General features: G+C 39.5%; 1 protein-coding gene and 1 non-coding gene across 3 annotated transcripts in view; both read left to right on the top strand.

Annotated features, from left to right (window-relative positions):
• Positions 1 to 25,478, top strand: part of usp32 (ubiquitin specific peptidase 32) — a 187,691-nt gene that overhangs the window by 54,922 nt on the left and 107,291 nt on the right. For both annotated transcript variants that reach the window (XM_072589621.1, XM_072589620.1), the window contains exons 3-4: positions 8,590 to 8,695; positions 17,713 to 17,831. In XM_072589621.1, the coding sequence (XP_072445722.1) occupies positions 8,590 to 8,695; positions 17,713 to 17,831 (225 nt within the window). The remainder of the gene's footprint in view (positions 1 to 8,589; positions 8,696 to 17,712; positions 17,832 to 25,478) is intronic.
• Positions 17,035 to 17,138, top strand: LOC140491693 (U6 spliceosomal RNA). Its single transcript, XR_011963367.1, has one exon. It is a non-coding gene; the product is annotated as a U6 spliceosomal RNA (small nuclear RNA).

Below are 25,478 nucleotides of genomic sequence, written 5' to 3'. Positions count from 1 at the left end.
TTGGAAGGCCACTGGCAAAAAGCATACATACCTCCTCTTCACTGTTGTTAGCTTCTTCACTGCTTTTGCTCATGGCTGAGGAGCTGAATGAATCCATTAGATCAAGTTGTGGAGTGGTGGGCGGTGGTCCGAAGGTGTGCTTTACCCGTGAATGGAGAAACTCTGCAGACTATGTTAGCTGCTGAAAGTATCTTTGCATTTCCTCTCTCATTCCCCCTCTGCCAGGGTGGTTATCAGCATGAAGATAGTTACACATTTAACTGCACTAAACTGTGTCTGCCTATTTCAATATTCTTTGAATTATTGGTCTGTTATTCTGTTCACTATTTGTGATATTATCAAGTTTTACACAATCCATAAACTTCTAAATTGTACTGCCTCAACAATTCAGTCATTTATAAACAGCAATCAATGGTCTTAAAATCAAACCTTCGGGGGAACCTCATTCATGTTATTGAAAAGTTATTTTCCTTTAACAAATAATAATTAACAGAACTGAAACATCTCAACCTCAAGTTCTGATATTCTGTAGAAACATCAAACTCAAAATGCACTCTTCTTTTTGTGAACACTCTGCATTAAAAAGACACAGCAGCAAAGATATTTTAATACAATATGTTCATCTGGCTGAAGCATGACCACTGACACAACTGTTTTCTTTAAAACAGTCATTATAGAATTGTAGAATCAGGGGCTCAAGACACTCAATCAATTTGCTTTAAGGTAGCAAGTTTGATAATTTTAAAAAGGACATACTGTCGTACAATTTCAAAATAAAAATAAAATCTGCCCTTTACTATTGCCCACAAAATATTGAATTGAGATCCTAATTCAAACAAGGCAAAACAGTTACTTAAAAGGATTTTCTGAACCAGTATTTTAACAAACCAAAATTTTTAAACATCAAACACTCTCAGCATGGCGCAATTTAAATTTAAATTGAAACTATCCTTTTTCAACGCAAGTATTAGTACAATCTTTATTTCAACATTTCTCGTTTTTAATTTTTTTTTGCATCTTTTCACTGAAATTACACTTGGAACAAGAGAAAGCCTTCGCAGCAGACCACATGGCGTCCCAATCCAAGTCACTCTCTTCCCCAAGAACAAAGACTTGGACATTCAAATTTTGCCATGAGGAGACTTTAATCCCTTTCTCACTTTCCTCATGGGGCTCGAACCCCACGTAAGCACACACAATTCGAATTCCACTTCAAACACAGAGCTCGAATGTCACTCAGGCCCAGAGAGCTTGAGCCCTGTACCTCACTGAAGACCCGAACCCTGAATCAACCTACCCAGTAGGCTCGAGGCCCAGTACCACACAGAGGACTCTAACCCCAACCAAACCCATCTCAGGGGACTCCGAACCCCAGTACTGTGCAGAGGACTCCAATCCCGGACAAACCACCCCCCCACAAAGCGGCGCAGATGACTCTAACTGCAACCACCTCATCCCCACCCCTACCCCAATGCAGCGCAGAGTACTTGAACCTCTGTCAGCCAGTGGGCTTGTGAAACTGTGTCTCTCAACTGAACTAATTATCGTTCGAGGAATCTGTAGAATGCAGAGTGATCGAGCAGAGGACTGTCTCTGGCGCACTGGAATATCGAGAGGGATCAAGGTTTAAAACATTACCTTGTGGGCCTGTCCGTTTCAAGGCACCAATGTTCCGGGCAGCCACTGACATCGTCCGATCGTAACTAGCGGTCTGGATCCTGCTGACTACGCGAATATTGTGGTCCCGTTTCCCCCATCAGTCGAAGCAAAATGCTCAGAGACACAGTGTGACTTTACCTCCTCCATCTTATTGTGGGCCCTGGAGCAAACGATTGCCCATGTGCACAGAGACATGAATTAGTGGTCTTCTCTGAAATAGCAATTTCTTAATGAATTATATAATCATTTTACAGGGAGGAGCATCCAGATAAGGCAGCATATATATTAATTGGGTGACCGTTACAATCAACGGGTATCAGTAGTAAAGATTAAGCCATCTGCTGTTACACATGAATAACTGGCTTCACATAATGAATATTTTTTACCTTGTTAATTGAAGTTACATACTGAAATGCTACCTTATCTTGTTAAATGGCTCTACATAATGACTGCTTCTCCACCTTGCTAACTCATTGCCCTTGCTTTGAGCACCGCATTTCTGACTGTAAGTTCTTATCTGAGTCATGCCTAGCTGAATCTCTTGTTTCACAAAACTCAGATCTTAACAGGTGAGAAAGTCCCTGTGAAGATAAAGTGCCAAATTTACACTGGTCATTTTATTCATGCATTATGTTCTGAGACATCTTCAATGTGCTCGGTAGGATAGCTTCAGAAGATAAAAACAATGACTGCAGATGCTGAAAATCAAATACTGCTGAAAATCCAAATCAGGATTTCGCTGCTCGTTGGATGCTGCCTGAACTGCTGTGCTCTTCCAGCACCACTAATCCAGTATTAGCTTCAGAAGATATCTAGCAAATCAAAACTGATTATCAATGAGGCATCCTATGATAGTCATCACAAATATCCATATCTTCAACAATGGCAGAACTTAGCACATCAGTGCAAAGCACAAAATGCAAGTGTTTGCAACCATCTTCTGCCAGAAGTGCCAAATGGACAATCTATCTCTGCCTTCTCTGGATGTCCCCAACATCACAGTTAGGAATTTTGATCCAGTTTGGCCCACTGCACAAGTTAACAGGAAATTGTTGGAGATACCAGATACTGCAAAGGCTATGGATTCTGAAAAGTTCTGAGCAGCAGTGCTAAACATTTGTGTCCCAGAGGTAGTGTGGTCTTAGCCAAACTTTTCCACTCTAGCCACAAGGCTGGTATCTGCCCAAAAATGTGGATAAATTGAGAAGAGATTTTGAAAAGGTGATTATGCAGACCAAAAGCAAAGGGATAGTACCTGAGGAATGGTATCTATAAGTGCCAATTCTCATAGAATTAGGGAAGGGAAGTTCAGTTTTAGTTGAAATAGGTTTGAGAGGGTAGAATTTCAGTTTCATGGGCACTACTTATTTGAAAATACATAAACTGGCTGTGTTGCCATTTCATCACTGGCAAGGTATCTCAAACTTTAGACTGATCAATTGGCTGATGTGATATAGGAACGCCCCCAGACAATTTTGCAGGGGAACTTGAGAAGGCAGTTAAGAGGTACTTTTCTGAAGTTTGACTTCTATTGAATATGTTAAAGGAAAATGAAAATTAGTATGGAGGAATTTTGTCCTTGATAAATAGAAAGGGCAACCACTGAATAACATGCTGATTTTTCAAACACTTCTCATTTTGCTTGTTAAATGATAGGTTTCTAGAAATAAAACAGCCTTCATTATTTTTAGTAGTATTGTAATGTTAGCTGATTTCAGAAAAATCATTGAAATCCAGAGAGCAAAGAGTTCCCTGGATTGTTATCAGTGAAAAGGTTATGTATCGTGTGCAGTCTAGATGAAGGATTGAATCTCACCAGAAATCACCTAATGATCAATTTGGTGAGTTTCTTGGATGGCTTCTCTCTGTAACCATGAGCAAGTTCTATTATGCTGCTGTGCCAAACTTGCCTCATTAATGATGCATGACCTACTTGGACATGAGGCCCTGATCAGTGACCAATTCTCATGCAAAACCCTGACAGACATTCCACACATTCCCTGATTGTTTGTGCTGGATCTGCAGGACTGACAACGCTCACTCCCTGTGGACTGTAGTGAAACTACCCTCTGGCCACGAGGTAAAAACAATGACTTCAGATGCTGGAAACCAGATTCTGGATTAGTGGTGCTGGAAGAGCACAGCAGTTCGGGCAGCATCCAAGGAGCTTTGAAATCGACATTTCAGGCAAAAGCCCTTCATACCCCAAGCAGATGATTAACCACATCCAAGTTGTGGACTGTAATTGCACAATGCCCTTGACTTATGATGACAGATGGCAGCTACCCTTGACTTTTCTTCATCTTTAATGAGATGTGTGCATGACTGGCTGATAAGCTCAGCGAATGGTCTGTTTATCTCTGGGAAAGTCAAAAATCGTTTAAAAATGTAGGACGCAGCAATTTTCCTTTCCGACTTCTATTATCATTGTTAACTTTAATGGGTGGCCATTAGTTGAGCCGGATTTGCTTGACCATGTCTTTTATTTCATATCTTAACTCTTGATTTTCTTTTTTTTTGTTTCTAATGCTAGTAGATTTTTTGTTTGTCCAGGGCAGACATATGGACAGCTTCAGTCTTAAGTCATTTTCAGTTACATAAATGTAAACTTCCTACTGGGTTCAAGGCCAAGGCAGAAGAAGGGAACATTTTGTATTTGTTGAGGTATTGCTTCATTTGTGCTTTTAACCTGTAAAAAATGTAACTTTGCAGAATTCTTTACAGAGATTTACGAATTAATTTTATTAACTGTCTTCTATGTCTCGTTAGCATATAAAAAATAACAAGTTTTTTTTCTTCCTTTGCTGCATTATTGTTAAATAACGGTCTCCAATTCATTTTCATTTTGCCAAACTTGAGAGGTGAATATACAGCAGCTCTCAATTGCTCATTTCCTTAGAGGTTCCCTGGTGAGTTGGTTCACACGTTTAGGTAATCAAAATTTTACAAGAAGTTCTGGTGCAGTATTATTGGAAATGATATAATATTTTAAGCTGTGCATTTGTTCTGAATATATAATATCTTGTGTCTGCACCACATTGAAAAGTCTATTATCAGATTTCTCTAACATTTCCTATTAATTCACCTGTTTGTGCACAATTTCAAAAAGTGTGACATTGGAAAAGCACAGCAGACCAGGCAGTATTTGAGGAGTAAGAGAGTCAATGTTTTGAGCATAAGCCCTTTATCAGGAATGCCATTCTTGATGAAGGGCTTATGTTTGAAACAGTGACTCTCCTGCTCCTCAGATGCTGCCTGATCTGCTGTGCTTTTCCAGCACCACACTTTTTAATTCTGATCTCCAGCATCTGCAGTCCTAACTTTGTCCTGTTTGTGTACAATGGTAAGTCTGTCTTTTTAATGTAAAAATGAAGCTACACCCTGTCCAACCAACATCAGAGAAAGTGAGGACTGCAGATGCTGGAGATTAGAGTCGAGAGTGTGGTGCTGGAAAAGCACAACAGGTCAGGCAGCAGCCTCATTCCTGATGAAGGGCCTTTGCCCGAAACGTCGATTTTCCTGCTCCTCTGATGCTGCGTGACCTGCTGTACTTTTCAAGCACCACACTCTCAACCAATGTAGGAGTCTGAAACGAAAAATTGGTGCTGGGATGTGGGAATTGCAGGCTTGTAGAGCTAATTTTGTAATGAGTGTCATGGGAAAGAGCTTTTGGGGATGGTAGCATTGATTCCAATTTTTATTCTCTCTAGCATGTGGGATGAGGTGGGTGTGGGGAGAGGCATGAATTGTCTGAATACAGAGAGGTCCTAGATCTATGAAATGTGAGTATAGTCTTAGTTTGCAATGTATTACTTCCAAATTCGATTTTTCTTCTGCGAGTCTCTTTATCCTTCTCTTTCTAATTATGCTCTGGGTGTACCCACAACCTGTATACTGCAGTAGTTCAAGAAAACAGCTCATCACCATCTTAAGGACAATTGGGATTGGGCAAAAAATACTACCCCAGACAATGATGACTATTTCCTGTAAACAAAAAAAAACATGCTTATACCCTTGTAAGCATTATTTCATCCAAACTTCTTTGTGTCTGAACTTGCACCAAATCCCATTCATGCATCACCCCTCTGTTTGCTGACTTAAAGTGGGCTCTGATTAAGCAACATCTTGATTGAAAGATTCCTAGTATTGTTTTCAGATTGCACCATCACCTGGTTCCTAACTATCTCTATAATTTTCTCTAGCTGCAAAACACTCAGAAAAATGACATACTTCGAAAGCAGCCTCTTGCACTTTTAATAGCTAGATCTTTATCTGCCTGGGCCTTAATATCTGGAATACCCTCACTATGCTTTTCTTGCTCTGTACCTCACTTTACTCGTTGAAGTGATTACTCTCAGCACACCCTTTTTGACCAACGTTTTGATCATCTACCATACTATCTCCTTACGTGGCTCAATATTTTTTATAAGGACTGTTGACATTTTGGGAACTGAGAAAATTAATTCACAAAAGGCATAGAAAATTGAAAGATACAAAGACACTCAGTAGGTGGCAGCAGAAGGTCAGGCAAAGTATGGGGACTATTTATGGGCCAGAAACGTGTACGACTAGGATGTTGGAAAGATGAAGCCACGTGGGGGTGCGCACGTTATGTTGGTAGAGGTGTCAGAAGGGCCGGGACATTGGAGCTTGGTTGGAAAAGAGGAAGATGTGTGCGCTCAGTGCAGGTGGAGGTTGTAAAAGTGCTGAGGAGGGAATAAGTGGTCAAGTAAATTAACATGGCAAATGGTTTTTTAAGTTAAACTTGTGAAGAAAACTAAATATCATTGGATTTATTAATTTATTCAATTATTGAAACCAGTCTAATTAGTTTTTGTGTTCAAAATCTTGAGGCTGAGTGTCTTTGGATTATTTATATTACGGATGTTGAATAAAATAGCTGATCATTTTGTGTACTGTGGAGTTTTAAACTACTCATATGAAAAATATTAATATATATTTGCAAATAAGTTAATTTGATTAGAATCACAGCTTTATTGGTTTACTGTCAAATGCTGAGTTTGTTTTAACCCTGCGTTTTTGCCATGCGTACATTAATGTGATTAAGTTCTGTGTGATTAGTGAAGATTCATTACCTAATAAAGAATCAAAATATTGAGGATGTTAGCACTGTTGAGGATGATAAAGTCTACTCTGGACTAACTTGATGCAGCCAAAAAATGTTGAAATGTCCTTCTGAGCTTTTCAATGTGCCAAAGGAAAATATAGTCCAGCACAGGGCCTTTTACATTAAATCACAAAACAAGTCTCTTGTTATCTCGTCATGCGCCATGTTAATTGAGTGATATATTGTGACAGGACATTTTGTCTGATTACTGGTCCAAGGCCCATTTGGAAGTATGTTGCTTTTCTAAGGGATGAAAATGAATGTTTAGTGAACTTTGACTTTTCTGACAACCAAATCAGTAGCAGCAGTGATATTTCTTGGGGGCATGTTACTGCCATATTTCTTGAAATGGTTTGTAGTTCAGAGGTACAAGTTCAAAAAAAATTTCTGAAATTACTCATGCAATATATTAAACATATTGTACCTGTTTTAAAGTTCATACATTTGGATTATAGTCCTGGGATTAGCAATCCTGCTGCTTATTTTGGTGCTGAGAGCAGAATGTTGTAATAAGTAGATAGAAGAGGACATGCAGAAAAACAATGAATAAGAATGACTACGTTTGAATTTGTGTACTCTTTATTTTGGGGGAAACCTACTTTTTGTGTTATAATAAGGAGCCAAAAACAGGAGTGCGCCATTCAGCCCTCCGATCATTCACCATTCAATGAGATCTTGGCTGATCTTTGCCCTGACTCCATTTACCTGCCTTTGGCCCGTATCCATTAATACCTTTGTTTTACAAGAAGAAAATCTATATCAGATTTAAAATCACTACTGATCTTGCATTCATGCTGAAGTGTGTTCCAAACATCTACCATCCTTTGTGTGGAAGTGCTTTCTAATATCTCTCCTGAGCAGTCTCTGTCCCCTAGTTCTAAAATATTAATTCTGTGTAAATGGGCAGAAGATAGTCACCAGTGGCGGCAAGAAATGATTCCATGTCCCTGTGTTTTTTGCATTTGCTTCCCCCTCTCATGTATCAGGAACAGTCAGGTGACCTTTTTTGCACAGGACCTCATAATAGCATGGTCTATAATTATTTGAAATCTAGTTGGATTTAATGTACGATTTTATATAGTAACAAGATATCTCTGAAGAATCTTTTGAGTGAAAAGCTTTCTTGCACAGAATATTGAACTTTGCCATTTTAACTTGAGAATTGTGCGTCTAACAGCTGTGCATACTGCATTATATGTAGCTGAAAATGTGTTGCTAGAAAAGCGCAGCAGGTCAGGCAGCATCCAAGGAACAGGAGAATCGACGTTTCGGGCATAAGCCCTTCTTCAGGAATGAGGGCTTATGCCCGAAACATCGGTTCTCCTGTTCCTTGGATGCTGCCTGACCTGCGCTTTTCCAGCAACACATTTTCAGCTCTGATCTCAAGCATCTGCAGTCCTCACTTTCTCTTGCAATATATGTAGCCAATATTCTGTCATCAAGAGAATTAGCTAGCTTGTATTGATGTCAATTATAATTATACTTTAATAGCATTTTTGTAATGTATCATATATTGTATTGCTACTCAGTCACTTAACTGGAAGCTTTCAAAGAATGTCATCTTGTCTGTTATTGTTGGCCACAATTGGGAAAGATGATGTATTCAACCCGCAAGCACTGAAACATACTTTTAAGGGCAAAACATGATGATTATCATCTCCAAGGATTAATATTTAAAAACTAAATTATGTAGGTGATGGTTACATTTGTATAAAATATTTAAATATTATCAGTGTAATATTTGGAGGAAAATTTGCAAGATCAAAAATACTCAGATTTTGAATTTTTTTTAATTTCCGTAGGTTATCTATCATTCATTTGGTGGAACATCAAAAGGTCTTCATTTTAATAATCTGATAGTGGGGCTGGTCCTCCTGACAAGGGGAAGAGATGAAGAAAAAGCGAAGTGTAAGTACCCCAATCATCATCATTGTATGTTTAATGAAAATGTCAGCAAATTAAAACCTACAGTGGTAACGATTCAACTCTACTGGAACGGTTCCCTGATTTGTAACTTGTTATGCAGAGCAGAATTTTGGTGATTTGGAAACTTGAATATTCAGGACAACCTGGATAAATCTGAAAATATATTGAATATTTCCAGCAATAATTAGCCACCTATTAATATTTAGCTATCAGTATAGTGCATCTTCTAATTAGTTTTAAATCAACTTGTTCAACAATAATTCTCAACTTTAGGAGCTTCATTTCCAAAAGACATTAGCAAACTATGCAGTGAAGCACAGAAAACATATTTTAACTAACGTCTTATGAACTGCACTCTTGACAAACTGGCAAAATTGTATACCTTAATTACTGTGACATTTACTGTATTATTTTGTTCAATTATTATAGTTTTTAGTTTATTTTCCTGAATTTAAGTATACTTATTCAATCAACTGGCCACAAGAAATACCAACAGTTAATTCGAATTTGAATCAATTTCTCCTCCAATACTATGATCTAATCTCCAAGTAGTCAGTTGAGGGTCCAGGTGAGCAGACTCTGTGCTGGTAAGTTTCATTTAAGGCAAAGTTACTTTATTATTTAAATGATTTATGTTGTAACTAAAGGAAAATGGTAATGTGTATACCTGTATTATGTATCTATTATTTGGTCCGTGTTTTTAATTTAATTATGGAGGCCTCTTAATTCAAGATATTTGATCAATAGGCATACTCCTGGCCTAATGGGTGCCAGATAATGAAAAGTTTGCTGTACTCCCTAGGATCTTTCGATTTGGAATTAATCTGCTAAGAACATTGGAACTCATTAACCTCAGAAATTGTCATGATGTGGAGGGGCTGGTGTTGGTCTGGGTGGATGAAGTCCAAAATTCATTGCATACACGCACCACCCATTGCATGAGAAAGTTGCCACTTAGGTCCCTTTTAAATATTTCCTCTCTCACCCTAAACCTTGGCTTTCTAGTTCTGGACTCCCCCACCCCAGGGAAAAAACTTTGTCTATTTATCCTATCCATGCCCCTCATACTTTTATAAACCTCTATGAGGTCACCCCTCAGACTTCGACACTCCAGGGAAAACAGCTCCAGCCTATTCAATCTCTCCCTATAGCTCAAATCCTCCAATCTGGCAACATCCTTATAAATCTTTTCTGAACCCTTTCAAGTTTCACAAGATCCTTCCAATTTGAAGGAGACCAGAATTGCACACAGTATTCCAAAAGTGGCCTAACCAATGCCCTGTACAGTTGCAACATAACCTCCCAACTCCTGTACTCAATGTTTTGACCAATTAAGGCAAACATACCAAACGCCACCTTCATTATCCTATCGACCTGCGACTCTACTTTCAAGGAGCTATGAACCTGCACTCCAAGGTCTCTCTGTTCAGCAACACTCCTTTGGACCCTACCATTAAGTGTATAAGTCCTGCTAAGGTTTGCTTCACAAAATGTAGCACTTCACATTTATCTGAATTAAACTCCATCTGCTACTCATCAGCCCATTGGCCCATCTGATGAAGATCCCACTGTAATCTAAGGTAACCTTCGCTGCCCACTACGCCTCCAATTTTGGTGTCATCTGCAAACTTACTAACTATACCCACTATGTTCATATCCAAATTACATAAATGACGAAAAGTAGTGGACCCAGCACCAATCCTTGTGGCACTCCACTGTTCACAAGTGTCCAATCTGAAAAAACAATGCTCCTCCACCACCACCACTCTTCGATCTTCGAGCCAGTTCTGTATCCAAATGGCTAGTTCTCCTTCTCTTCCATGAGATCTAACCTTGCTAGTCAGTCAACCATGAGGAACCTTGTTGAATGCGTTACTGAAGTCCATATAGATCATGTCCACCCCTCTGCTCTCATCAATCCTCTTGGGTACTTGTTCAAAAAACTCAGTCAAGTTTGTGAGATATGATTTCCCACACACAAAGCCATGTTGACTATCCCTAATCAGTCCTCGCCTTTTCAAATATGTGTAAATCCCGTCCCTCAGAATTCCCTCCAACAACTCACCCACCACTGAAATCAAGCTCACTGATCTATAGTTCCCTGGCTTGTCCTTAATACCTTTCTTAAATAATAGTACCACGTTAGCCAACCTGCAGTGTTCTGGCACCTCACTTGTGACTATTGATGATACAAATATCTCAGCAAGGGGCCTAGCAATCATTTTCCTAGCTTCCCACAGGGTGCACCTGATCAGGTTCTGGGGACTTATCCACTTTTATGTGTTTCAAGACATCTAGCACTTACTTCTTTGTAATATGGACATTTTTCAACATGTCACCATCAATTTTCCCACATTCTATATCTTCCATGACAGTCTCCACAGTAAACACTGATGCAACATAATCGTTTAGTATCTTCCCCCATCTCCTGTAGCTCCACGCAGAGGCTCCCTGCTGATCCTTGAGGAGCCCTATTCGCTCCCTAGTTACCCTTTTGTCCTCTTCAGATTCTCCTTAATTCTATTTGCCAAAGCTATCTCATGTCCCCTTTTTGCCCTCCTGATTTCCCTCTTAAGTATACTTCTACTGCCTTTATACTCTTCTAAGGATTCACTTGATGTCTCCTGTCTATACCTGACATATGCTTCCTTCTTTTTCTCAACCAAACCCTCAATTTCTCTAGTCATCCAGCATTCCCTGCACCTACCAGCCTTTCCTTTCATCCTAACAGAAATATACTATCTCTTGTCTCTCGTTATCTCATTTCTGAAGGCTTCCCATTTTCCAACCGTCCCTTTACCTGCGAATATCTGCACCCAATCAGCTTTTGAAAGTTCTCACCTAATACCATGAAAATTAGCTTTTTTCCAACTTAGAACTTCAACTGTTAAATCTTGTCTATCCTCTTCTATCACTATTTTAAAACTAATAGAATTATGGTCGCTGGCCCTAAAGTGCTCCCCCACTGACACCGCAGTCACCTGTCCTGCCTTATTTCCCAAGAGTAGGTCAAGTTTTGTACCTTGTCTAGTAGGTACATCCACATATGGACTCAGAAAATTTTCTTGTACGCACTTAACAAATTCCTCTCCATCTAAACCCTTAACACTATGACAGTCCCAAGTCCATGTTTGGAAAGTTAAAATCCCTTACTGTAACCACCCTATTATTCTTACAAATCTCTTTACAAATTTGTTTCTCAATTTCCCACTGACTATTAGGGGATCTATAATACAATACCAGTAAGGTGATCATCCCTTTCCTATTTCTCAGTTCCACCCAAGTAACGTCCTTGGATGTATTTCCAGGAATATCCTCCCTCCGTACAGCTGTAATGCTATCCCTTATGAAAAGCACCACTCCCCCTCCTCTTTTGCCTCCCTTTCTGTCCTTCCTATAGCATTTGTATCCTGGAATATTAAGCTGCCAGTCCTGTCTATCCCTGAGCCATGTTTCTCTAATTGCTCTGATATCCCCGTCCCATGTTCCTAACCATCCCCTGAGTTCATCTGCCTTCCCTGTTAGACCTCTTGCATTGAAATAAATGCAGTTTAATTTATCAGTCCTGCCTTGTTCTTTGCTTTGTTCCTGCCTGCCCTGACTGCTTGACTTCTTTTCTCAACTGTACCATTCTCAGATTGATCTCTTTCCTCCCTAGGTCCCACCCCCCCACCTTACTAATTTAAATCCTCCCAAGCAGCTCAAGCAAATCTCCCTGAGAGTATATTAGTCCCCTGCTAACTCCGGTGCAATCCGTCCTTCTTGTCCAGGTCACTTCTACCCGAGAAGAGATTCCAATGATCCAAAAATGTGAATCCTTCTCCTGTACACCAGCTCTTCAGTCACCCATTCATCTGCTCTATCCTCCTATTCCTACCCTCACTAGCTTGCAGCACTGGGAATAATCCAGATATTATTACCTCAAGGACCTTCTTTTTAAATTCCTTCTCTATATTCCTTTCTATATTCTCCCTTCAAAACCTCATCCTTTTTCCTTCTTATGTCATAGGTGTGTGAGGGTGTCTGTGTGCATGTATGTGTGTATAAGAGTGCCTGTGTGTGTGTGTAAGTTCGGTACCCATAGGGAGGACCTCAACTGGGACCTTGGGTTCATGTCACATTACCACCAGACCACCATTGCACTATACACACGCACACGCACACGCGCACGCACACACAGGCACTCCTATATACACACACACAGACACCCACACACTCCCACACTCACACATGCACCTCCCCCCACAGACTTGAGACACTCTATACTCACTACACACACACATACACTTTCTCACACTCACAACCCCCAACCCAGACAGACACGCACACGCACACGCACACCCACACCCACATGCACACGTATATTTTGGGGGGTGCATTTGTACTTGCAGGGTTACATTGTACTTTGCTCAAACACTGCATGTATTCATGTAGAACTCTGAGCTCAAAAACTGCATGAATTTATGTAAAACTCCGTTATCTCACTTTTTAGATTAGAATCAATCTAAACATCACGGCATAGACAGAGAACACAGGGGGCCAACACCTTCAACATATTGTCTAGATATCACCGTTGTTACCAGCTAACCCGAGAATGCAACCTTTTTTTTAAAAAAAGGTTTTGTGATTTACACATGAAAGAAGTGAAACTATCACTGTATTCTAACAGATGAAAGGCTTAACAGACAATCAATTTTTCAATGTATAATTTCAGTTACATCACACTGTAAATTTCTGCCATAAATTCTGTTAGGATTGAGCCCTCCACTACCACCTGATGAAGGAGCGTCGCTCCGAAAGCTGGTGTGCTTCCAATTAAACCTGTTGGCCTATAACCTGGTGTTGTGATTTTTAACTTTGGCTTATGATAGAGAGTGCTGCCAAGGGCTGGGTTCAATTCCCATGCCAGCGGAGGTTACCATGAAGGACTCTCCTTCTTAACCTCACCCCTTGCCTGAGGCGTGGTGACCCTCAAGTTAAAACACTACCAGTTTTGTCATTCTAATGGGAGAGCAATCCTATGGCAATTTTATCTTCAACCTTTGATAGCTCGTACGCATAGGTCAGTCATTTTAAGTTTTTTACTCTTTCGTATCTCTTCACAGTACTGTCTTTTTATTCATTCTATACTTAACTTTGTGCATCTCACTTAAATATTTTTCATTTCAGACCTTTCAACTGAGTTACCTTGAAGCCATCCCTTTTTATTTTCCTAAACTTGTCTTTGATTATTGTGGACTCTTTCTTTATAGATTCTTAGCCATTTATTATGATTATAAAAATGATAAATGTAGACTTAAAAAGGTTGAGTTAAGACAGGCAGTTAGAAATCGAGGTAAATTCATTGGAGATGATTGGAAATGGTTTTTGCAGTACTACAGATAAAGAAGTTAGTGAATTTCTGATAAGTGGTTGAGATCTTTGTATTTTTTTTAGTTTTTAAACAATGTATACCTAGGTAGTAAAGTTAATAAAATATGTGAAAAGTAACACAGGTAAATTAATAATGTAATTAAATAATTAACTGAAATGCATGAAGTATGTTAGGACAAGTGATATGTCAAGATTACAGTGGGATTTCGAGTTCCAAACTGGGATGCCAGTTTGGTTCAGAGCACATCTGTGGCAAGTTGTGAGCTGGAAACTGAACTACAGGTGCTGCAATGCATCAGGGAGATGGAAAGGTTTTAAATTTGATTTGGTCTTTCTGTGAACTGCAGTGGTTCAAGAAGGCAGCTCACCAGCACCCTCAAGGGCAATTAGGGACAGGCAATAAATGTTGCTCAGCCAGTGATGCCCACACCCTACAAGTTAATAATAAAAAAAAATTCAGGGATTGGAATGTATGACCGCAAATGAAACAGTTAAGGGGAGATATGAGGGCAGGAGCCTCGGCCTTCACAATTGACAACAGGTGTATGGTTCTTTCAGCTTGGCTGGATGATAGGACTACACGGTGAATGAGCTAACTGACCACATGTTGCAGGAAGTCATTCAAGAGGTGGGAGGTGGATGTAATCTAGTGGTTATAGAGGTGAGGGGGATTATCACCACTGCAGCAAGGAGCATGAACCTAAATGTCGGTGTTGCCTGTCTCGTTCCAAGGTTTGAGATATCTGCTTAAGGCTTGAAAGGATCTTGCTGTGGGCGGGGCAGGCTCCAGTCGTTGTGGTTCATAGGCAGGACAAAGGAGTTTCCATGTCATCAATAAGATTTGTTCAGTGTAGAACTAAGCAGTAGAACCTCGAGATAGAATCACTGAATTATTACCTGTCCCATCTGCAAATTGGTGTAGGCCAAATCAGATTACCAAGATGAATGCATGTCTTAAACACTAGTGTTGGGGAAGTAGTTTCTTGTTTGTGGGTACTGGCACTAGTACTGGGAAAGTGGGATCTGTATCGCTTGGGCAGTCTCCATTGACACCATGCTGGAGCTTGTGCAGTTGCCAACCGCAAAGCCAGGCAAGTCGTAGATAGGATTTAAAACTAATTAGTAGGAATAAATGATCAAATTAGGGAAGATGTGATAAATCAAAGAGTAGAGTTAAGGCCAAAGAGAAAAGTATTAATATGGTAAATGATGAAAAATGTGGGGCAGTAAAGGACAGATTCATGTTGTTTCAGCCAACAGATCAGACGACTTTTAAAAGCAGTGAAAGGATAGAATTAAAGGCCCTATATTTGAATGCGTGTAAGGTTAGATATAAAAAAAATTATCTGGTAGCCGTTACCATGACATGGCTGCAGGATGACATGGATTGGAACCTGAATCTTAAGGCACAAAGCATTTCGGAATGACGCCTTACTAGGAGAAGGTGGAGGGGTGGCTGTGCTAGTTAATTACAGTATGAGCACAAGAGAGAGGTATACCTAAGTTCAGGACACCAATATGTTGGAGCAGTTGGAATGAAAAATCATAAAGGCAAGGAGTCCCTGGTAGGAGTGGTGTACAGGTTCCCTAACCATTACTATGCGATAGGGTGAAACAGAAAAGGAAAAAAAAAGAGAGCCTTGAACATTTAATGCTCAGATTAAAAGTCAGGTAGACAAGGTTGGCTGAGATGAGTTTGTCATTGGGCTAGTTCCTCAGAACTATTCTGAACCAGACCAGAGACTGGCTATGTTAGGCTTGGTATACTGTATGAGATGGGATTAGTTAATCTCATAGTGAAGCCAGTGCTAGCTAAGAGCAGCAGTAATATGATTGGATTTTACCTTCAGTTTGAGGTAGAGAAGAATGGATGTCATGCTATTTCTCTTCAAACTTAAATACAATTATGGGGGCATGAAAGCAGAGCTTGATAATGTGAATTGGCAAATTAGATTCTAGGATACATTGGATGTAGTGGCAGATATTAAGGGGATGTTTAACTAAAAAGAGCAAGATAGTATCAAATTAAAGTGGATGGTGTATAATTATGTTAAAACAGGTGCCAGGTCAGAAGGTTGGATGGAATACAAGAAACCGCAAAGAATGACTAATAGTTTAATAGAGGGAAATATTTGAATGTCAGAGAAAGTTAGTAAGCTGTATGAAGACGGTAAGAGTTTCTGTAATTATTGAAAAAGAGTTAACATAGTTAGCATTTATCTCATTGAAAGCCAGACTGTAGCATTAGTAATGGAAAATAAGAGAACAGAAATGGCACATGAATTGAAGAAATACAAAGATACAAGCAACATCTCAGAATCAACTGTAAATCAAGAAATGCAAGGAATGGAGAAACTTGGGGCAATCACAATCACCAGAGAAATGATATGGAGTAAATTGTTGGAGCTACAGGTTGACAAATCTTCAAGTCCTAATGGACTTCATCCTAGGTCTTAAAAGAAATGGGTGAGATAATTGGTGCATTGGTTTTAATTTTCTAAATTGGGGAATGGTCCTATAAAGTTGAATGATAGTGAGTCTGACCGAAATTGCTGGAGAAACTCAGCAGGTCTGGCAGCATCTGTAGAGCAAGAAACCGTTAACATTTAGAATCTGGCTACTTTATTCAAAAAGGGAAGGAGAAAGAAAAGAAATTAGAGGCTCATTAACTTAATATCTGTTAAAGAGAATATGGTAGCTGCAGTATTAGCTGTTTTTGTCAATATTTCTCTGCCCTTATAAATTTTTTTGACATAACAGATTGTTGAGCTAATTGATCCAAGATGGGGATGGGCCATAGTTTCTGTGCGTATATGTGTGATATGTATATATTGTATGCTGACTGCTCATGGGCTGTATATCAGTTTTTTTGAGATTTCTGTCTGCACCACCGATTACCAATTCCAGTATAAACCAAAATGAAGATTTAGAAAATCTTCAAACTTTGCTCACTTTGGCAGTGCATATACTAAAATTTGAATGATACAAAAACAGACGAGCATGGTCTCTGCATAAGGATGACATGCATGTTTGTGAAGTGTTCCTTTTCTTAGGAGGGCTATCTTGTGGTGCAAAGGAATGTCCCTTTCCGCTGGATCAGGAAGCCTGGTTTCAAATCTCATCTGCTTCAGAAGTGTGCAATAACATCTCTGAATAGGTTGATTTTTAAAAAAAAATAATTTAGAAAGAAAACCTTACTTTTATTTGTCGAGTAGCTTCCAAACCAAGTACAAGCAATAGTATAGACTGGTAACTGTAAGTATTTATCAGTTGGTCTTGAAAATAGTTCTGAAAGACAGGTGCTTAGGTTTTGACACTGTTCCTTCTCTACAAAACTGGGAAGCTGGTCTAGTAACTTGAATTTTTATTATTATTGTTGGACTTTTGAAAACAGTTGCACAAACTAGGAGAAAATATTTGCATTCCTCAAACCGCCTGGATTTATCAATTAATCATAATGTCTATGCCAATTACTTTTCAGTTTCCTGATTAGATGCATGGGTGTCCTTAATTAAAGTGAGAAATTAAATGGGAATGCAATTTACAGAAATGCAGCCCCTATTTTCATCAAAACGTATTACAATTATCTCCTGAAATGTATTTTAACTTTGTGTGATCTTTTACAGATATTTTTAATCTCTTTGCAAATGAATCTGGGAGCTACGTTGTGCGAGAGGAAATGGAAACTATGCTTCGGGCTTGTGACGGTGAGGTTCAGCTGGGAGTTAAGAAGTGCTTTGTTGAGGTAGGTATTTGACACTTAGAATACCTATTCATCCTACTATCCAAAGCAAAACAAAAACCTGAAACTGACAGCTACTGTAAATCTGAAACAAAGCATAAAATATTAAATGCACAGATCTGTGGAAAGAAGTGACAAGCTAAAGTATCAATGTGACATTTTAGTAGAAAAACATTTACAGACTAACAACCCCCAAGATGGAATAGAATAATGGAATGAAGGGAACACACACAAAACAGGAATCAAGAATATGCAGTGAAGTGATTAGCTGGAGAATAGGAGCTGGGTCAACTGACAGAAGTTATAGTGCAAGACAAAAGCATGAATCAAAGGAATCTAAAGAGCCAGAAGACGACATTTTGGCTAGTGGGTAGTGGAGATCATGGAAAACTGGTGAAGTGGAGCAGGCTCCAGTAACCCAGGGATTTGCTTTATCATCCTTGCCCCACATGCATTTATTTTGACCAGCAGCATTTCCTTGTGTTTTGGATGTATCCTCCTGTCTTCAGGACTCCTACCATCTGGGCCTCTCCCTCTGACTTCTTAGTCTGTCTTGATCTTTGTAAGTAATGATAAATTGTATCATGCTTTTCTGGTAATCGGTTAATGCTCTCAGAGGCAAAGGTTTTCTAACTGTGCACAGCTACCTGATGAAGGAGCAGTACCCTGAAAGCTAGTGCTTCCAAATAAAACCTGTTGGACAAGAAGCTGGTGTTGTGTGGTTTTTAACATTCCAACATTGACATTGTTACCATCCTGTTGATAAGAAGCTCTTTGTGTGGTGGAAAGCTGTCAGTCATACTGCAAGGTAACTCTTAGAAAACCTTTGCTTCTGAGAGCATTAACCTATTACCAGAAAAGAAAGATACAATTTATCATTACTTGCCTCCTCTCTTCTGGGGATTTGTTTTCCTCAAACCTCCAAATTGAGCACCCCTATCCTGTGCAGCCTGCATAATCTCCCTACTGAACATAGACAACCAGAACTGTCTCAGCATCCTTATAATTTCTGCTTTCTCTTGCTCCAGAAAACTCATTTCTTTCTCCCTCGGCTCTATTTCTCTCCTTGTCTAATCTTCACACACCAATGCCTGCAACTCTTCTATTTGTGTTGGATGCCTGAACAAATTTCAATTTTATGGTTCCACTTACCTCATATATGCACACCACCCATGAGATGAATTAGTCATAGAAGTGATGAATTGATGTATTTCATGTTTAGTACCATGTAGTGATTGGTGTTGAGGTTGCAGCATCAAATTTAGGGATGGGTGTAACTCCTCACACTGCGAACCAAACAAAGTGATTAGCTGGATAGTAGGAGATGGATTAACTGACAAGTTGCAGTGCAAGACAAACTAACTGTGTTTATGAGAATATAATTCAGATGTTGAGTTTCTGGTGACCTGAAATTGAAAGACCACTTGCTAAATTAAATCTATAAAATAGTCCACCATTGTCCCCTTCTCTGCTGCTTTTTTGGATGAATTTAAATGTCAATATGAGTAGATCTGCTGGATTTTTCTGCATGCTTAGGGTATGAGAATGGTGGTCTGTACTGTATGGCTGCCTTTTAGGTTTCAAATGTGCCATTTTGCCAGGCTAGTACCTTTGTAGTGAGGATAGTGATCCAATTGTCATGAGTTTAGTGAGCATCACAAATTACATCTCCAGAGATGAGAGGTTTGTATAATGAAGAGAGATTGAGCAGTTTAGGCCTGTACACTCTGGGGTCTAGAACAAGGGGAGGAAATCTAATTGAGACACATAAGATGCTCAAGGGGATTGACAAAGTAAACATAAAATGTTTCTCCTTGTGGGACAATCTACAATGAGACTTCATAAGGGATAGCAGATTTTAAAACCAATGAGAAAATACTTCTCTCAAAGAGTTGTGAATCTATGGAATACACTACCCCAGAGTGTGGTAGATGCTGAGACATTTACTAAGTTTCAGGAGTTGAAGTCTAAATAGCAATGGGTTGAAGAGCTTTGGAAAAAGGGCAGGAAAGTGGAGTTGAAGCCAAGGTGAGATCAATCATGCTCATAACAAATGGTGGAGCAGGCTCATTGCCTACTCCTGCTCCTAGTTATCATACGGTTATCATTCAGGAGGGCAGACTGCTGACTCCTTGCTTATTCCTTTAACAGTGGACAAATCTGTCTCCAAACATATCACCATCCTTGCATCCAGCTGACCTTGTTCTCACATTGAAAATCTTTTCCTTTGAGTCCAAAGTTTTGCTGGAAACTTATGCTACTCTCATCCTACCCATGTCTGTTTTTGTGGAAGATATGTTAAATATTCTTTATACTATTTCCAATTGGTTCTTCTCCAATGTGTCCATTTTTATTTTTCATAATTTTGTCAAATTTTCTCCAGCATCCAAATTGACAGTATATTCTGCTTAAAATTTTCATTTTAATTTGCCTCTTTTATTTTTTCTCTACCTTGTGCTCACTCCAACTCTGATCTTTTCATCTTTGGCCTTCTGCACTGTTTCATTACGGTTGAACAGAAGCTCCAGATACAGCTGCTGAACTTGTGCTGTCCATGTAGTGAGAAAATACAGGTGCAATGCCTCCGATCCAGCCAACTGAAAAACTGGCACTGTCTTAAGAAGACCATACCACTTTTTCTAAGTTGTCATGCACATATTTGAATTATTATTATTAGGTAAGTAGAATAACAGTGTTCAGCATAGCTGCTGAATTGGAGTAGTGACACACTAACCAGTTATCGACGTTGTGTGCCTGTCTTTTCCTGTGCTGCCAAGTTGTCCAAACAACCCTCACACTAATTTGGGCACTGGCAAGATTTGAAATCCAGCATGGACATGGTTCCAAGGCTGCCAATTTTGGGACACGACGTGTAAAACTATTTGAAATCTAAAATGCAAACCCAGACTCCCACGTTCCCCATTTTCATCTTGCACAGTAAAGATTATACTAGCAGTGTCTTCTGTCTAAGATAGTGATTGCTTGGCATCAGTGCTCAAAATGAACAGAAACAGCAGGCGAGTTTGCTTCCCAAAGTCCAACACGTGACTGAAAAAAAATCAATAATGGGAATGTCAAAGAAAGATCACCCCTGTACCTGGACTTTGCTAAAGTGTACATAAATCACAGAATCTGCAAGGGACTCCTCAAATTCTGTATCCCTAATGCTGCTGTATCACAAGTTGTTTCTCACTCAATTGCTGTTGATAGGTCACTAATAATGGTGAGTGGGAGAGAAAAGAAGGCTCCAAGAGAGGGTGGGAAAGGGAGGAGGTTCCAGCATGGAAGTGGTAGTGGCCAAGGAGTGGGGTTGAAGGACAGAGAAACCGGTCAACAAAAGACTATTCAACTATCTGGGAACCAGGAAAACCTGAAATCACTGAAGTAATGAATTCCTTGAAAAAGAATGTGTAATCTCTGCCTTTAATCTGCATATGTTCAGGTGCTCCTAAACTTGAAAATGTATATAATGGGTGCTTTTATAATAAACACTTGTAATTATAAAATTGATTCTGGGATTGAAATCTGAGATACAATAATAAGGTTGTAACTGCCTGGTTAAAAGATCCAGCTTTGTTTATACACCATGGAAATGTGTGCTATGATTTTTTTCAGTCTACAGAAGGTATGCTGACTGATGCTACTTGTGTGTTAGAGTATATGTCACTTAGTTTGAAAAATGTTTGTTAACTTATGCTTGTTGTCATGTTGCGATTTAAATACTGTAATGGAAAATTAATACTTTCCAGGAGTGTTGTGGCTTTAAGTTTAATGAAACTGTGATTATTTATGATATTGGTTAATTCTTCTAATTCTGCTTCTGTGCAAATCAAAATATTCCAAATCAACACAGACACATGGCGTTATTACGATGTGACTGTGTCACTTAAGTCTGTGAGAATGAACAAGGAGGCCCTGAAACTGAAAATGTCAGTCCCACAAATTGAAAAGTAGATATTGAGAAAATCTCAGGGTGAGTCTTTGAGGAAAGAAGCATAATTTTGTCCCCTCTTGACATGAACATGCTCTTAAGTATTTGTCAATCTACTGACCAGATTTCAGTTTCCATCCAGTCACTGACCCTAAGTACAATAACTAATTTACGTCAGGACCCGAATGCAAAGTGGAATTTCTGAGGAGTTTAAACTTCTGATGAGCAACTTTCTTGCTCCCTGAGAATATGAATATCTGATCTAGAGTCAGAGACTTGGGTGAAATCAATATTACAAGATGTGGATAGTTACATGGAAAACATAGACTGTGGGCTAACCAAAGTGGGGGTTTTGGTGTTGAGAGTACCAATGGTTGCCATGAACAACTGCAAGAGAGTTTTTTTTTTTCTCTCTAACTGCATGACTCAACCTGGAGACTTGCCTCCCATGGCAGTACAAAGATACTCCTTGTGTTTAATGATTACTATAATCTCCTCAACCCTCTGCATTTCATCACCCTTCCTCTTACCACAATCTTCTCCCCACCAGCTCTTGGCCTTGTCTTTGAGGAGCCATAACTATTTTCTAGCCTTGAAATCCAGTCCTGTGGGCGAACGTTTGGGAACCTTGTGTTGGACCGTTGAAAACATTGACAGTTGAGTGGCTCCACAACTGATGATTGTATTTGCTTCTCTGATCATCTGACTACCCCAAATCAAGCTGATATGACTACAAACTACTACTCTTGCAAAATGATCTTACCTGCTAGCCAAAGGACACCTTCCACATCTTGTCTAGATTTGGACTGTGTTTATCGTCATTAACAACCATGTTTGAACTTGGTTTTCTTGGAATTCCTCTAGTATTTTTGAGTAACTTCTGTATGTTAGAGTAGTCATTCTATTTTCCCCAAAATTGGTAACCATTAAAGATTTGAGTACAACACTTCTGTGCAAGACAATGTTCAAATATGGAAGTGGGAGTAAACCATTTGGCCCTTTTAAGACCACTCTGCTACATATCACAGCTAACTCCAATGCTCTTTCCCATACTCCCTGACAGTTTTAGCTTATAGAAATCTTAACTTTATTTCTTAGGTATACTCAATGCCTTCACCTCCACAGTCTTCTGTGGTAGAAAGTTCCATAGGTTCACCACCCTCTGTAAGGATATTTTTCCTGTCAGTCTAAAACTGGCCTGTTGTATATCCTGAGACATTAACAGTTTGATCTGGACCCCCAGCATCTCTGCATTCAGTGTGTACAGCCCTGTGGACATTTTAAGTTTCAATGCAATCTACCCTCAACCCCCCACCCCTCATTTGGGGCACCACAGTGGCTCAGTAGTTAGCACTGCTGCCTCATAGGGCCAGCGATCCAGGTTTGATTCCAGCCTTGGGCGACTGTGCAAATTCCACACAGACATTCCCCCTGTATCTGTGTGGGTTTCCTCCCACAGTCCAAAGATGCGCAGGTTAGGTGAATTGTCCGTGCTAAATTGCTCATAGTGTTCAGGGATGTGTAGGTGAGGTGCATTAGACAGGGAAAGATATAGAGTAATAGGGTAGGAGCATGGGTCTGGGTGAGTTACTCTTCGGAGGACTGGTGTGGACTTGTTTGGCTGAAGAGCATGTGATTCTCACTTTTTAAAATGACAGTGAATATAGGCACAGTCGACCTAATGTCTCCTCAAAGGACAAACCTGCCATTCCAGAAATCAATCTACTGAGCTTTCACAGTGCTCCCTCTATAGTAGGCATATCTTTTTTTAAGTAAGGAGATCAAAACTGCACATAATGCTGTTGGTGTGCTCTCATCAAGGCCTGTAGAGCTGCAGCAAAACGTACTTTCCCTTGTACTCAAACCCTCCAGGCCGACATGTCATTTGCCTTCCTAACTGCCCATTGCACCTGTATGCTTGCATTCGGTGACCCAGGTCCCACTGTACATTGATCTTTCCTGATATATCAGCATTTCAATAATATCTTGCCATTTTGTTTTGTTGACCAAAACCGATAATGTCACACTTTATTCATGTTATACCTCATCTGCCATGTCTTTGCCTATTGACTCAATTTGGCTAAATTACCCTGAAGCATCTTTGCATTCTCCTCATTACTTTCAATCCTTTCTAATTTTGTTTCACCAAACTAGGAAATATTACAGTCTGGTTTCCTCATCCAAATCATTGAAATATTGTAAATAACGGACGTCTAAGCAATAATCCTTGCACGACAGCGCTTATCACCACCTTTCACTTTAAAAGCAACCCATTTATTCCTACTCTGGTGCCTATCTGCTAACCATTCCTACTCCATATCATTATATTATCACCAATCCTATAAGCTTTTACTTTGCACACTAAGCTCTTGCATGGGAATTTATCAGAAGCTTTCGGAAAGCTCAAATACATCATACCGACTGGTTCTCCCTCGTCTATTTGATTTGTTGTACTGTCCAAAAAAAACCCTAGCAGGTTCATCAAACATGATTTCCCTTTCATAAATCTATAGTGACACTCTGTGAGATTATTGATTTTTTTTTAAGCATCCTGTATTCCCAGCTGTTAAGAGATTCTGTTTTTTTCTTTACTACTGATGTTAGGCTAACTGGTCTATAATTTTCAGTTTTCTTCCTCTTTTTTTTTAAATGCATTGGAGTTAGATTTGCCACCCTCCAATCTGCCAGTGTGTTCTCGAATCTACAGAATTTTGGAAGGTGGTGTATCCACTATTTCCATAGCTGCCATATTTAGGTTATCAGACCTTGGAATTTATCCGTTTTCAATGCCGATAATTTCTCCTTGTTTTTTATTGTTGTTAATTTACTTCAGTTACTCCTTCCCAAAAGACTCTGGATTCCCTCGCACTTCTGGGAAGCTTTTTTTTGTCATTTTCTGTCAAGACCAGACAAAAGTACTTGTTTAATTGCTCTGTCATTGTGTTGTTTTCCATTATCAGTTCTCCTGCTTCAGATTTTAATGCATCTACATTTGTCTGCACTAATTTTTTTATACATACCTATGGAAACTCTTAGTCACTTTTATGTTCCTTGCAAGTTCACTTTCATACTCAATATTTCCCCTCTTAACCTGTTGTCCTTCTATGCTAAATTCTAAACTGTACCCAGTCTTGTCAGGATTGGAGGGTTTGAGCTACAGGGAGAGATTGAATTGACTGGGGTTATTTTACCTGGAATGTTAGAGGCTGCAGAATGACTTTATAGAGGTCTATAAAATGATGAAGGGTGTGGATAGGGTGAGTAGACAAGGTCTTTTCCCTTGGGTTTAAGGTGAGAGGGTAAAGCTTTAAAAGCGACCTAAAGGGCAACTTCTTCATGCAGAGGGTGGTGTGTATATGGAATGAACTGCCAGATGAAGTGGTGGAGGATGGTACAATTAGAATGTTTAAAAGGCATCTGGATGGATACATGAATAGGAAGAGTTTAGAGGCTGGTAAATGGGACTAGATTAATTTAGGATATCTGATTGGCATGGACAAGTTGGACCGAACAGTCTAATTCCATCTTGTATTTCTCTATGACTCTTCAGGTTTGCTAATTTTTGAGGAACTTTATATGACTCCTCTTGGCATCTAATGCTATCCTTAATTTCTGTTGTTAACAGTGGTTGGGCAACTTTCTCCTGTTGGTGTTCTTTTCCCTGAAAAACGTCTGACCTCTGCAATTCAGGCTTTTCTCCTCAAATATTATCTATTGCC

This window comes from Chiloscyllium punctatum, chromosome 19, assembly GCF_047496795.1.
Source record: "Chiloscyllium punctatum isolate Juve2018m chromosome 19, sChiPun1.3, whole genome shotgun sequence".
Taxonomy (NCBI): domain Eukaryota; kingdom Metazoa; phylum Chordata; class Chondrichthyes; order Orectolobiformes; family Hemiscylliidae; genus Chiloscyllium; species Chiloscyllium punctatum.
The sequence above is the reverse complement of the archived record's forward strand: the minus strand, read 5'-3'. Positions and strand labels throughout refer to the sequence as shown.